This window comes from Pygocentrus nattereri, chromosome 20, assembly GCF_015220715.1.
Source record: "Pygocentrus nattereri isolate fPygNat1 chromosome 20, fPygNat1.pri, whole genome shotgun sequence".
NCBI lineage: Eukaryota > Metazoa > Chordata > Actinopteri > Characiformes > Serrasalmidae > Pygocentrus > Pygocentrus nattereri.
The window spans coordinates 27,387,130-27,399,236 of NC_051230.1; the positions used below are offsets into that span (position 1 = coordinate 27,387,130).

The 12,107-nt window shown below is 37.3% G+C and overlaps 1 protein-coding gene across 1 annotated transcript; it reads right to left on the minus strand.

Annotated features, from left to right (window-relative positions):
- Nucleotides 1-1,768: 1,768 nt before the first annotated feature.
- Nucleotides 1,769-11,706, minus strand: LOC119261873. Its single transcript, XM_037531892.1, has 15 exons — nucleotides 10,860-11,706; nucleotides 10,474-10,642; nucleotides 8,781-8,850; nucleotides 6,252-6,427; nucleotides 6,076-6,147; nucleotides 5,801-5,996; nucleotides 5,516-5,622; nucleotides 5,271-5,439; nucleotides 3,677-4,966; nucleotides 3,533-3,598; nucleotides 2,770-2,858; nucleotides 2,572-2,683; nucleotides 2,362-2,470; nucleotides 2,068-2,138; nucleotides 1,769-1,918 (listed from the first exon to the last, which is right to left on the minus strand). The coding sequence occupies exons 1-4, from the start codon at nucleotides 11,704-11,706 to the stop codon at nucleotides 6,317-6,319; spliced, it is 1,197 nt and encodes a 398-aa protein (XP_037387789.1). The 3' UTR covers nucleotides 1,769-1,918; nucleotides 2,068-2,138; nucleotides 2,362-2,470; nucleotides 2,572-2,683; nucleotides 2,770-2,858; nucleotides 3,533-3,598; nucleotides 3,677-4,966; nucleotides 5,271-5,439; nucleotides 5,516-5,622; nucleotides 5,801-5,996; nucleotides 6,076-6,147; nucleotides 6,252-6,316.
- Nucleotides 11,707-12,107: the final 401 nt, after the last annotated feature.

A 12,107-nucleotide genomic window follows, 5' to 3' on the forward strand; every position in this document is an offset into this window, starting at 1 on the left:
TAGCTGGGCTAGCTTGTTAGCTCTGTTTTGTCTTTGCTCTCGTTATCTTAGTGGGCTGTAACATACGCTTCACCGACTAAAGAGATGTTTTCTTCATGCAGTTCTGCTGTGTACAATTTGCAGTCGTCACACCAGTGAAAGATGAGTTTTGAAAATTCTCTTTGTTTTCCAGAATAAACCATGGGCAAAGAGTGTTCCAGTGTGTCTGCGAGTGCTTGTTATGCCAGTCCCTGAGTAATATAGGAGAAAAAGCATCCGTTACATCTACAGGACGCAGAAAAGTTAGTTCATGCATTCATTACTTCAAGGCTAGATTACTGTAATGCCCTGCTGTCTGGATGTCCCAGCAAAAGCCTCAACAAGCTTCAGCTGGTCCAGAACACTGCAGCCAGAGTCCTCTCAAGAACCAGAAAGTTTGACCATATTAGCCCAGTTTTATCAGCCCTGCACTGGTTACCAGTTAAATTTCGCATTGATTTATAAAATTCTGTTACTGACCTATAAAGCTCTAAACAGACTCGCCCCTTAGTGTCTGAGTGAGCTTCTCTCCTACTATGAATCATCATGCCTACTTCGATCACAAGGTGCTGGCTTACTACAGGTACCTAGAATTACCTACTTGTATAGTCAAGCCTTCGGTGATTAGTCTTCCCTGTCAGATCTAGACCTGCTGGAGTCTCTGCTGCTCTGTTATACTGTGATCTGTGGTCAGCCACTCTTTACAGAACTGACTGCGTTTTTCTTTCCTTTCTTTGCCAAGCTGAATAGTTGCCCATCTTGTGCGCCTGATGCTGTTGCCTCTTCTGCCTTGATCGGGTGCCGCTGCTCACCAGCCTTCTGGACCGTTTGACCACCACTGAGTTTCTTGCTTTACAATGCTGTGCAATCCTCACCCTCAGATCTTTTCTTTTCCCACTTTGTACTATAATACTTTATACTAATAATGTTTGCTATCCGGTGTCGTAGGAGGATAGGTTCCCCTTCTGAGTCTTGGTTCCTCTCAAGGTTTCTTCCTCTTTAGGGAGTTTTTCCTTGCCACCGTCGCTGCTGGCTTGTTCATGGGGGCTTGGACCCAGATTTTCTTTTCTTTTCTTTCTGTAATACTGATTGATCTGTAAAGCTGCTTTGTGACAACAACTGTTGTAAAAAGCGCTATATAAATACATTTTGCTTGCTTGCTTGCTACTTGTGAACGCTTCTCTTCTTCTCTGGACCGCGAGCTCGAACTGACTTGGGGCTTGCATGTATTCCAGTGTTCTATCGATTTGTCCTACTTCGTCGAGACGTCCTACCGTAGCGTATATTTATAGATCGTATCTATCGATATGTGCTACCGTGTCGAAAAATAATACCGCGACTATTTTGTGATATTAGGGGTAGCACATATCGATAGGCTAAAAATACAGTGTCAGATTCTCCTACCTGTATTATATTAGGGGTAGCACATATCGATAGGCTAAAAATACAGTGTCAGATCCTCCTACCGGTATTATATTAGGGGTAGCACATATCGATGGACTGTCATGAAATCAGTAATAGGTAATAGATGTTTTATTAGAAAACATCAGAATAATAAACAATTTCTTTATTAACTACCAGTTTAACAAAAGGTAGTATTTTCAATATGAAACATTAAAATGACATAAGGCAATTTTAATAGACATGATAATTTATATAAACACATTAGTTTTAAACACAGATAAATTAAATGTCCTAATAAATAAAAACAATAATAAAGTTAGGAAATATAAACAAATCAAGCTCAACATTAAAATGACAATCTGTGCACAAACAAAGAGAGAAAACAAAACAGAATCTATTTCTTTTTGTTACACTTTTCACAAATGTAGTCCACATCTGTTTTAATAAATTGGGCACATCCAAAATGTGCCCACCGACTACACTGGTCACACTGCACCTAAAAGAGAAAGCAAAATGTAATCAGAAATGTAAAACAATGAACCATACTGCAGTGTCGCACATTCGTTTCTACTAAGTTTCATTCAAATATGAAGTTCTACATTTACTACCATGCATTTACTAAAGCCCATTTTATTTAATACGTACCATTTCAACCATGCTCTTGTTGGCATCTCCTTGCAATATCGTGCAAATTACACAGTAATCTTCTGCATTCCCTAAAAGCAATTTTTTTTCCAGACACATGAATGATTATAATATTCCTATACTGTTCACCATGCAACTAATTATTTTAGACAAGATGTTTTACAATGTGCAAGGTAAATAATGTGATCACAGTACTTTTTGCTGTAGTACTCATGAGCTTTGGCTACTAATTAAATTTGAGTGTGTATAAGACAGGAAACAAACTACAACAAATCGTTTTCCTAAGAAAGTCACCTCGACATTTAAGGAGTGAACAGGCAATGTCCATCCGTGCAGCACTCACAGCAAGCGATGTGGTTTCAACTCCATCAATTCTACCAGTCAGAAGGAAATGTTCTGCAAACTATAAAAGAAATATTTCTTACTAAAGAGAAATATTTCTTACTATTAATTAATCATCATGAAAAATCCATACAGAGGAAACAGTAATTTAAAATCCTCAACCTTCAGTACTAAAACTCCACAACTACTTCCATCCCTCTGTCTGTTGTGCTGCATGGTCTTTATTTGCCACTTAGCTCTCTGCGAGTTATGTGCCATTGTCTTCAGAATGTTCCTGTTTATTAATGGACACATGACACAATACTTTACAATATTACAATATCTTCAAGAAGAATAAAGCTTCAGTTGTGACAATGTTACCTCCAGTTATGCAGAAACTTGCGCTCATATGAACATTCATTTCCAAGAGGGTCAATACGCACCACAGTTTTTGCTGACATGTCGATAATCTAGAGTAAATAATTAGTGTGAGTATAAAATTCATACCCAGAAAATGAAATGTAATTACACACCTGTCGTGATTATTACATATTTATTAAACATTGTTAATGACTCCCTGAAAACATCCTGAGAGCCCAAAAAAAGTACACTTTTATGAAGTGCATAATCATTTGTTGTTAATGAGACAGAGGTAGTTGAAGTTATGCTTTTTTGTTAAATGTAATGTAAGCCAATATATAGCATTAAATGAAAAGGGAAATGATGATGCAGTGACCACATGAAATGGGTAATATTACACCTTCATCTGTTTCCTGCCATAGGAAAAAACCCATAGACTGACATATGCCATTAAAATGAATCAACCTGGAAAATAATGGGATAGAATTTGACTACGGTTATCTGTAGTATTTTCACAGGAAAAATTAAGCTATGAAATCTTTTTTTTTATTATATTTACTATATTTTTGTTACATACATAGAATGGCTCAAGTACTACATAAAATAAAATCAAATATCTGAAGAAAGGTAGACAATTTATTTTGTTATTTTTTCATGAGCACTGATTTTAGGCTGAGAAACAAAAAAGTACTCTTAAAAATGTCTAAAGTTTTTATATATGCACTGTACAGTATTTGCAATACATACATTATAGTAAGTAAAGAGATACTTAGTTCAGACACACCACTAGAATCCAGTGTGAACCAGTGTTTACAGGACACAACCAAATGTCCTCAAATGCAAACTTCATCTGTATGAAAAACATTAAAAGCATGTTAGTGATTCTTTTACAAGTCAGCAATAATACTTTTTTGTATATTATAACTACCTTTGTAAGACATCTAAACTGTCCAGCAAACAAAGATGAAGCAATGACAGCATCCATATGGTGAACAGACTTCTGTCAACAAGAGTACAAACATAATACGTACATGTGTAAAGCAACACACCAGTAAACACATAAATCAAAACATTATACTTGCCTGTTTGTCTTTAATGAGGGACTGAAGGTATGCATCTAAAACAAATGTTAATCGATGTAAATCTGTACATTACAAACAGCCAATTTCTTACTTCACTCTTCTTACAGCCACCCTTACTCATTTGCTGTTTGTGTTAAAATTCAATTTTAAAGTTAATTTAGAATACACAAGAACTTTCTGTAATACAGCCTAGCTGTTTCTCTTGTCCCAGATTTTTAAAACTATGACAATTTCTTTGTGCAGTAAACATCAATTTGTTTATTGTGATTGTTGTATCAATTAATTACAACTGTTTTAAAGTTATTATGTCCAATAGTGCAAAGTATGGCCAACGGGCCAACAAGAGAGGGCCAACAGGCCAACTGGAAAGAAAAGCTAAACTGGCAAGAACTTGACCAACCGGTCAAATGATGTGAATTACAACTTTAAAACCTTCTTCTTGTAGACTTCTCTTAACAGTAGGCAGGGGGGAGTGAGTCTTCAGTTTGGTTTCTTCAGGTCTTTTGGTTATGTTTAATTCTTTTACAATTTTATGTTTCTGGTCCGTTTTCTCCTTTGCCTAATGAATAACAGAAGGCCTTTCCAAAACTGGATTCTGTTTTTTCAGAATGGGAAGGTACCTGTGGAGAACTGTCATTATCGCTGGCTGTTTGCAGATTACTGTTATCTGAAGAAATCTTGTCAGCTAAATGCTTCTCATGGGTATGAATTGGGTGATTGTCGTTCAACACTTTGGGCATATCTTTGCTTCTCGATAAATATTGAGAGTCAGAGCTTCTTCTGTATGGTTTGATGTGGTCAATATTGTATTGATTTTTTAATGTTGTTCCTTCTGTGTTCTTAAGAGTAACAAGCTTCCCACTTATCGTTTGAATGACATAAGGTCCAAAGAAGTCTGGTTCAATTCTTCCTCCTTTTCTTCCACGTTTCCTCATATTTAAAAGAAGGACTTCATCTCCAACATTATAAACAATGTTTGAGTACTTCTTCTGTACTTTCCTGGCATAGGCTGCCTTTTGTTTCTCCTGGGACATTTGAATGTTGTCTTCTGTTGTTTTCTTGATTTCCTCCATTTTCATTTTGGAATCTAGATACTTACTGTAACTAGATTCTGTAGGTAAAATAATGGTGGAAATCTATAATGAAAACATAAATTATTGTGATCAAAAACATTAAAATAAGACAAATAATTTATTGTACTTCAAATAGAATGGTGTCATTAAGTTAATAAAATCATAAAACAACATTATTTATGAGAAATACAACACTCAAGCAACACCTTACATATTAAAGACTACCATGTATGGAAATGTAGCATGATGGTTAAACAGAAAAAAATATATAGCATATTTACAAATTTACAAATGAAAGTCAATACTATATCCATAAACAAGTATAGCTATGCCAAATTAAGCTAATGCATACAACAAAATCACTTACTGGAACCTCAACAGGAACTTCTGCTGGGAAAACTGCTTCTCTTTCATACATCAGAAGAAATGGTGAGTGTTTTGTAGTAGTGTGGACTTTTGACCTCATAGAAAATAAGGTAGCATCCAGATAGATGTCCCAGTTGTCTTGCTGCTCATTAACCATTTTTTTCAGAGCTCTACAGTGTACACATTTATTAACACTATAATTCCCATTTCATGTATAGTAAATATTAAGAAAATGAATAATGTTACCGTTTTATGTTGTCATTGGTCTTTTCATCGAGGCCATTTGTATGCGGATGATAAGCAGCTGTCACACTTCTTTCAATAGATAGCAACTCACAAAGGCTCTGGTTTAGCTTAAAAAAACAACAAATCTTTACTTTCTAAATGTATTTTATTAAACAACATTAAATGTATGACTACTGTAAGGCTACTGTGAACACCAAGTATTTCAAGAAATACAAAAAGTGATGTAATGAAAATTTGTAATGAACATTCTAACTTCTAACTAAAATATGATTAATATGCACTTACTTCATTAACAAATTCTCTTCCTTGGTCTGAGAGAATACGTTTGGGACATCCATGTCTGTATGTTACTAAGCAGAGATTTTTTCCAACCTCACCTTGAAAAGTAATCTGTGACTGTGAGAATGTACTGGAAGCCACTTGTGGTTTTTGGTAATGGTCCTGTTAAGTCAATTCCAAGAAGCTCCCAGACAGCAGACACCTACAAAATAAAAAACATAGCTTCAGTATTTAGTTTTCTATGTACAGTTGCTAAAAACTGTAATGTTAGATATGTTTACCTTAATACACTGCAATGGCTGAACAGCAGTCAAAGGTTTGCCAACTTTTTGACATTTGTCGCACTCCAGTACCTTTTATGACAAGTGTCAGATATTTAGATTGTATTATATTAGATTGTATTGTATTATGTATTAGATTGTATTATATTTAGATTGAAAAATACAGAAACACATACCCAGTTATCAATATCAACTGACATCCCCTGCCAGTAAAATCTGGAACATATGGCATTTCTCGTCTTTATAATGCCAGTATGTCCACCCATGGGAGAGGAATGAAACTCCTTAAACAAGTTCTTGGCTTCCTCTTTGTTTTTAATAGCTTTCCTCTTTCCATTAAAGAGTTCTCCATCTGCAGTGACAAATAAAACATTTTAATGGCATGTATTCAGATAACATATTTATGAGAGATCTGATTACAGAGCCAGCAATTTTATGCCAGGTGTTTCCTTCAAGCTTTTTAAGATCAGTGGTATTGAAAGCATGCGCAGCAGGACAGCGTTAACGCATGTACTGTAACTGATGTACACGTGCAAAATTACATTGCTATTACACTGCACTGTAAAAAAAATCTTGTCAAATTTACAGTGAAAAACTGGCAGCTGTGGTTGCCATTTTTTCACTGTAAAAAATGCCGTGATCTTGTATATGGCTTTACGGTAAGGTATATTAACACTTGTAAAAACAACAGTTTAAAAAAGTTCCAATAAAGGGGAGTTACTGTTAAAATAACGGTGAAATTGTATATAGGTTCATGGTATAGCTGTACAATTCACAATGTTACCCTGTTGCTTTTTAAGTGAAATACTATCCATTCCACAGCATTTACTTTCCTATTTTATGGTCAATTTCTGTTAAAACAACAGCACAATTATTTTATTACTGTTTAATTCACAGTATAAACCGTTTGCATTTAAGGTGAATTTCTATCAATTCCACATAAATTATTACCCTTTTTTTATGGTTTATTCCTGTTAAAACAACAGCACAATTGTGTGGCTCATCAGTATGACTGTTTAATTCACAGTTTATAACTGTTGCTTTTAAGGGGAATTCCCATCCATTTCACATCATTTATTACCTCATTTTAGGGTCAAGTCCTGTTAAAATCTGAAATAAGTTTTACAATGAATTACCAGCACCTGTGGATGTCACAATATTACTAGAAGGCGGGCAAAAACATTACACCTATTACCAATATTAAACACAGAAGCCAGCTATTCAAACCATTTTTTTTATTGTCTCCAAACAAACAAACAAAGTGACCGCGGAGATCACTAAAATCAGCAAACAAACATTATATACAATGCCCTAATTATATACATTAATGAGCACACCACACCCATTTTGAAAAGTAAAATTTTGAACAATATTTTGATTAGCACATGTTATTTCCAAAATGTGCATAGAGTAAGTTTAATACAACATCTGTTGAGCTTACAACTGAAAAGTAAGGTTAATAATATAACTTAAAGGTGCACTGTGTAATATTTTTAGTAGTTCATTTACCGTTACCTTTTCCGGAGTACTTACCACCACCAAATTGCACTTTTCATACATGAAAAGGGGGATATTCTCCATTGTCCACTATTTTGAATATCCAGAAATAGACAGTTTAGCTGCAAAACGTACTGTACTTTGGTCATACTAGTGAATATTAGTTCATTATTTATTAAATATTCATGAAAAGATTAAATTTGGCAGTAGACAGCACTGTTTCAACGAGCAGCATAGTTGTGATACCTATTCTGGCCACCTTCCTACACAGTGCAGCTTTAAATGACCTGTTTTTCCATTTTTGTTAAATCAAAAGTAATTACATTCACTTTTGCACCACCATAATTGCACAAAAATGGAACACTATGTCACTTATGCTATACTATTAACCTTACTTTTCTTTTGTAAGCTCAACAGATGTTGTATTAAACTTACTCTACGCACATTTTGGAAATAACGTGTACTTATTGAAATATTGTTCAAAATGTTACTTTTCAAAAGGGGTGTAGTCATTATCGGTGTTCACTGTATAACACAGTAGGCAGCTATTCAAGCAGGACTTAAAAACAACAGCAATAAAATCTCCAAACATCTCCGAACCTGTATCAAATTTTGAGGATGAAAAAATAGAATAAACAAACAACCCCAACATCTCAAAATAAAAAAAACAAATAGTTACTGTGGATGTCAGATTATCAACGAAATCCAGGAGCCAACAAAGACTCGCTACATTATATAAAATGCCCTCATTATATACATTAATGAGCACACCCCTTTTGAAACGTAACATTTTGAACAATATTTTGATTAGCACACAAGTTATTTCCAAACTGTGCATAGAGTAAGTTAAATACAACATCTGTTGAGTTTACAACAGAAAAGTAAGGTTAATAATATAACTTAAATGACCTGTTTTTCCATTTTTGTTAAATCAAAAGTAAGTACACTCGCTATTCAAGCAGGACTTAACAGCAATAAACAGCAATAAAATCCGAACATGTATGAAAAAACAGAATAACAAAAAAAGGACAAAATAAGTTTTGGGCAAGTGGGGCAAGTGCAGGGCAGAGTGTGTGGGTCGTTGCGGTGTGTGTGTGTGTGCCTATGAAGCTATTGCATTGCTGGAGTGGGTATCCAGACTGTTAATTAGTCTCTCTCCACTCATGATCTGCTAGATCAGAGATGAGGGTAAGGACCCTAGGGTTTACCGTCAGTTGCTTCTTGGTTTTTTTCATCTCAACCTTTGTACCCCTTTCTGGATTGATGTTGAAGAAACACCTATGTAAACAAACAAAAAAAAAACTTAGTTGTTTTTGAAGCACCCAAATACACATGGTGTACCGAGTACCGACATCATGGATAACAGAGAAAAAGGTAGGTATTTTACACAGAACAAGAAAACCCAGCAGTGCCTCTACTTCCTGCGCAAACAGAAGCAAGCCAGTGCCCCACCACCCATCATGATCACATTCTACACAGGGAGCATTAAGAGCATCCACTCCAGCTGTATCACTTTGTGCGGCAGGAGCTGTGTGATGTCCAACATCTTAGGGTACCGCAACTATTATCTAAAGCACAACATTCAAGAAGCCGTATAACAAAGTGCTTAACCAAGACCTGGGCAAAGCACTGAATGGCAATGCTGTAATGAACAGGACAAGTGCACTATTTCAAACATTTAGCCCATTTTCTGAATTGTCTTTAACAAAGTAGAGTGGTATTCACCAATTTTGTTGATGTTTGCTGCTTGGTTTAGCCAAATAATGGAGACAGTTGCAAACATAAAAAGGTGAGGATCACTCTACTTTATTGCAGACAATTCAGAAAAGGGGCTAAATATTTAAAATGGTGCACTTTAAAGGGCAAAGTGCATTGTGCAGAAATGATGTTGAACAAGCCATTAAATAAAGAGAACACCAAAACAATGCAATGGCATACTTCTGTGATACAAGCCTGTCCAAGAAACACTCATTGTGAATCCATTGTGCCTACTGTTGTGCACATTTAGCAAGCAATGGGTAGAAATGAAAGGAAATAACCAAAACAAGCCCCAAAAACAGCGTTATTCTGCAGGTGATGGCCACAGCTTCTTTCTTTTTTTCATCCTTTCTGGCTGATTTTTTGGTTTGATTTTGTCAGTGTCCCAACCCTGGAGGTACAATGAGGTGGTGTTTATCACCCACTGAATTTGATCATCTAGTGCTACTCATTCAGGATGGCACATCAATGTGCGCTGTGGAAAGAAGGTTTGCCGTGTCCCCCAGCATAGTGTCCAGAGCATGGAGGCAATGCCAGGAGATATGCCAGTACATCAGGCGACGTGGAGGAGGCCATAGGACAGTAGTGAGATCACCATCTCCTTCCTTGAACAAGGTGGCAGCGAAAGAGCACTGCCAGAGCCCTGCAAAAATTAGCTTTGCAGGCCACTGATGTGAGGGTTCAAATTATCAGAAACAGACTTCATGAGGAGGGTAAACACAGGCCCCAGGTGTGGATACCAGGCCCTCATACACTCGTCATAAAGTCAGTTTCTGATCATTTGACCATCAACATTCACATTAGTGGACTGCAAATCTCATTTTGTAGTGATTTTCCTCTGCCACCTGGCACAAGAAAGGGGATGGCGATCCCGCTGCTGGGTTGTAACCCATTCTATGGTCTCCTCCATGTGCACTGATGTACTGGCATGTCCTGGCATATCCTCCATGCTCTGGACACTGCTGGGGGGCAGAGCAAACCTTCTTTCCACAGCACACATTGATGTGCCATCTTGGATGAGTAGCACTACCTGAGAAAATTCAGTGGGTGAAGTGGTTTTTTTGGGCGTATTTTGGTTATTACCTCCAGTTTCTACCCATTGCTTGTTACATTTGCACAATGTACCCCCCAACACACACATACCTCTGAAGGAACTCCAGCGTTGATCTCAACTGTACTGGATAGTGGATGTTCAGGCAGTAGTAACTGCCGAACATTACGTTGATGGCAGCGATGAATTGGGCGATGTTGTCATTAACAATTTTGCCGTCAATGCTCAGCATGAATCTATTGGCACTGTAGTAGGAGGCTCCTGTAAAGATTTAAATATCAGGTATTACAGGTTTGTTAGTAGTGAAGGATCACCGCTCATCTGTTGAAAAGGTGCAGGATTTAGTTTTACTCAAGTAAAGCTATTTTGCACAAGGAATACCTGAAGTGTGCAGATTCTCTCCTTTTTTATATTCCATATGTGTAAAAGCTGCAGCTATTATTCTGAAAAGGGGGGAAAACAAACAAAAAACACTTACCACACACAATGATGCATGGCGTCACTGGCAAGCAGTCCACCTGAACGTCGGCTGCCTGGTTGGTTTCTTCAGTGTAGTGGAACAGGGTTGCCTCGTCTTCATTAAAGTAGGAAAGCAGCAAAAGCAGCATATCCTTCACGTCATCCGAGCAGCCCTCCAACTGCCCTCTCTGGAACCTTAGCTTGGTCAATGTCTCAAAGACACGCCTGGTCTTGTTTGCACAAACAGTTGCCATGAAGTTTAGGAGCTGTTTTCCCTTTTTTCCCACACTTTTCAGGAATGTCTGCGTCAGTGGCAGTCCTGTTAGCTGCTGGTAGTGGGCAGAAATCCCAATTTCGTGAAACAAAAAAGGCCATTCTTCTCTCAGTGTTTGAAGAGCTGCTCCATTTTTAATTGCCTTACGCTGTGAATAGTACGTGGATTCCATCAATTCCTTCACCTCGTCTGGGTTGAAAGTGGCTTGTTCCCACAGAAACCTCATTTTTCCTTTCTTTTCATTTTGGCTTTCCAGGGTTTCTGTGACTGGCATGAACTTCATGTCCCACTTAACACAGCCATACGTATCCTGGACTGACGCTTTCATTACTGCTGGGACCTCATCTGTGTCAGAGTTTGACAACGATTTGCGTTTATGTATTCTTGGGGTTGCATGGCACTTTTTGTTGTCTATACGGGCTTGAAGCTGTTTAACAAGGCTGTGGTATCCGGTCCCCACAACGTCCCCTTCGATGACATCCTTCAATGACTGAGGATACTTGCCAACTAACTTTTTGGCGATTTCTGTAGAAGCATGCTTTGTAGGAGACTGACACGCCTTCATCATCTCTGCTGCAACTATTCTGATCATTTCTCATCTTAAACTCGGGAAGCCTCAGGAAATCTTTCAGTAGGAATTTCAAAGTGGTCAACCCCATCGGCATTAAGCAGGTTTCTGGGTGATGGACAAGGTGACAGGGAGGAGCGAGAGGAGGTAGAAGAGGTGAGAAGGGATGATGAAGTTGAAGAGTTAACATCTGGCTGGCTTTGGGTTCCAGGGCCCTGAGCTGTACAACAAAAACGATGGATTGCTTCATTTTCATTTGTTATTCAATAGCAATGGTGTGCGAAGGCCTTAAGGCAAAATATATTCTGCATAGAATTGTATTCAGTTTAGAATATAACGTTAAAATAAAATTAACATGCATGACCAAGTAAAATGTGTGCCAACAGATTTCAACTTGTATCTAATAGCTCTGTTGTGGTGTAAAA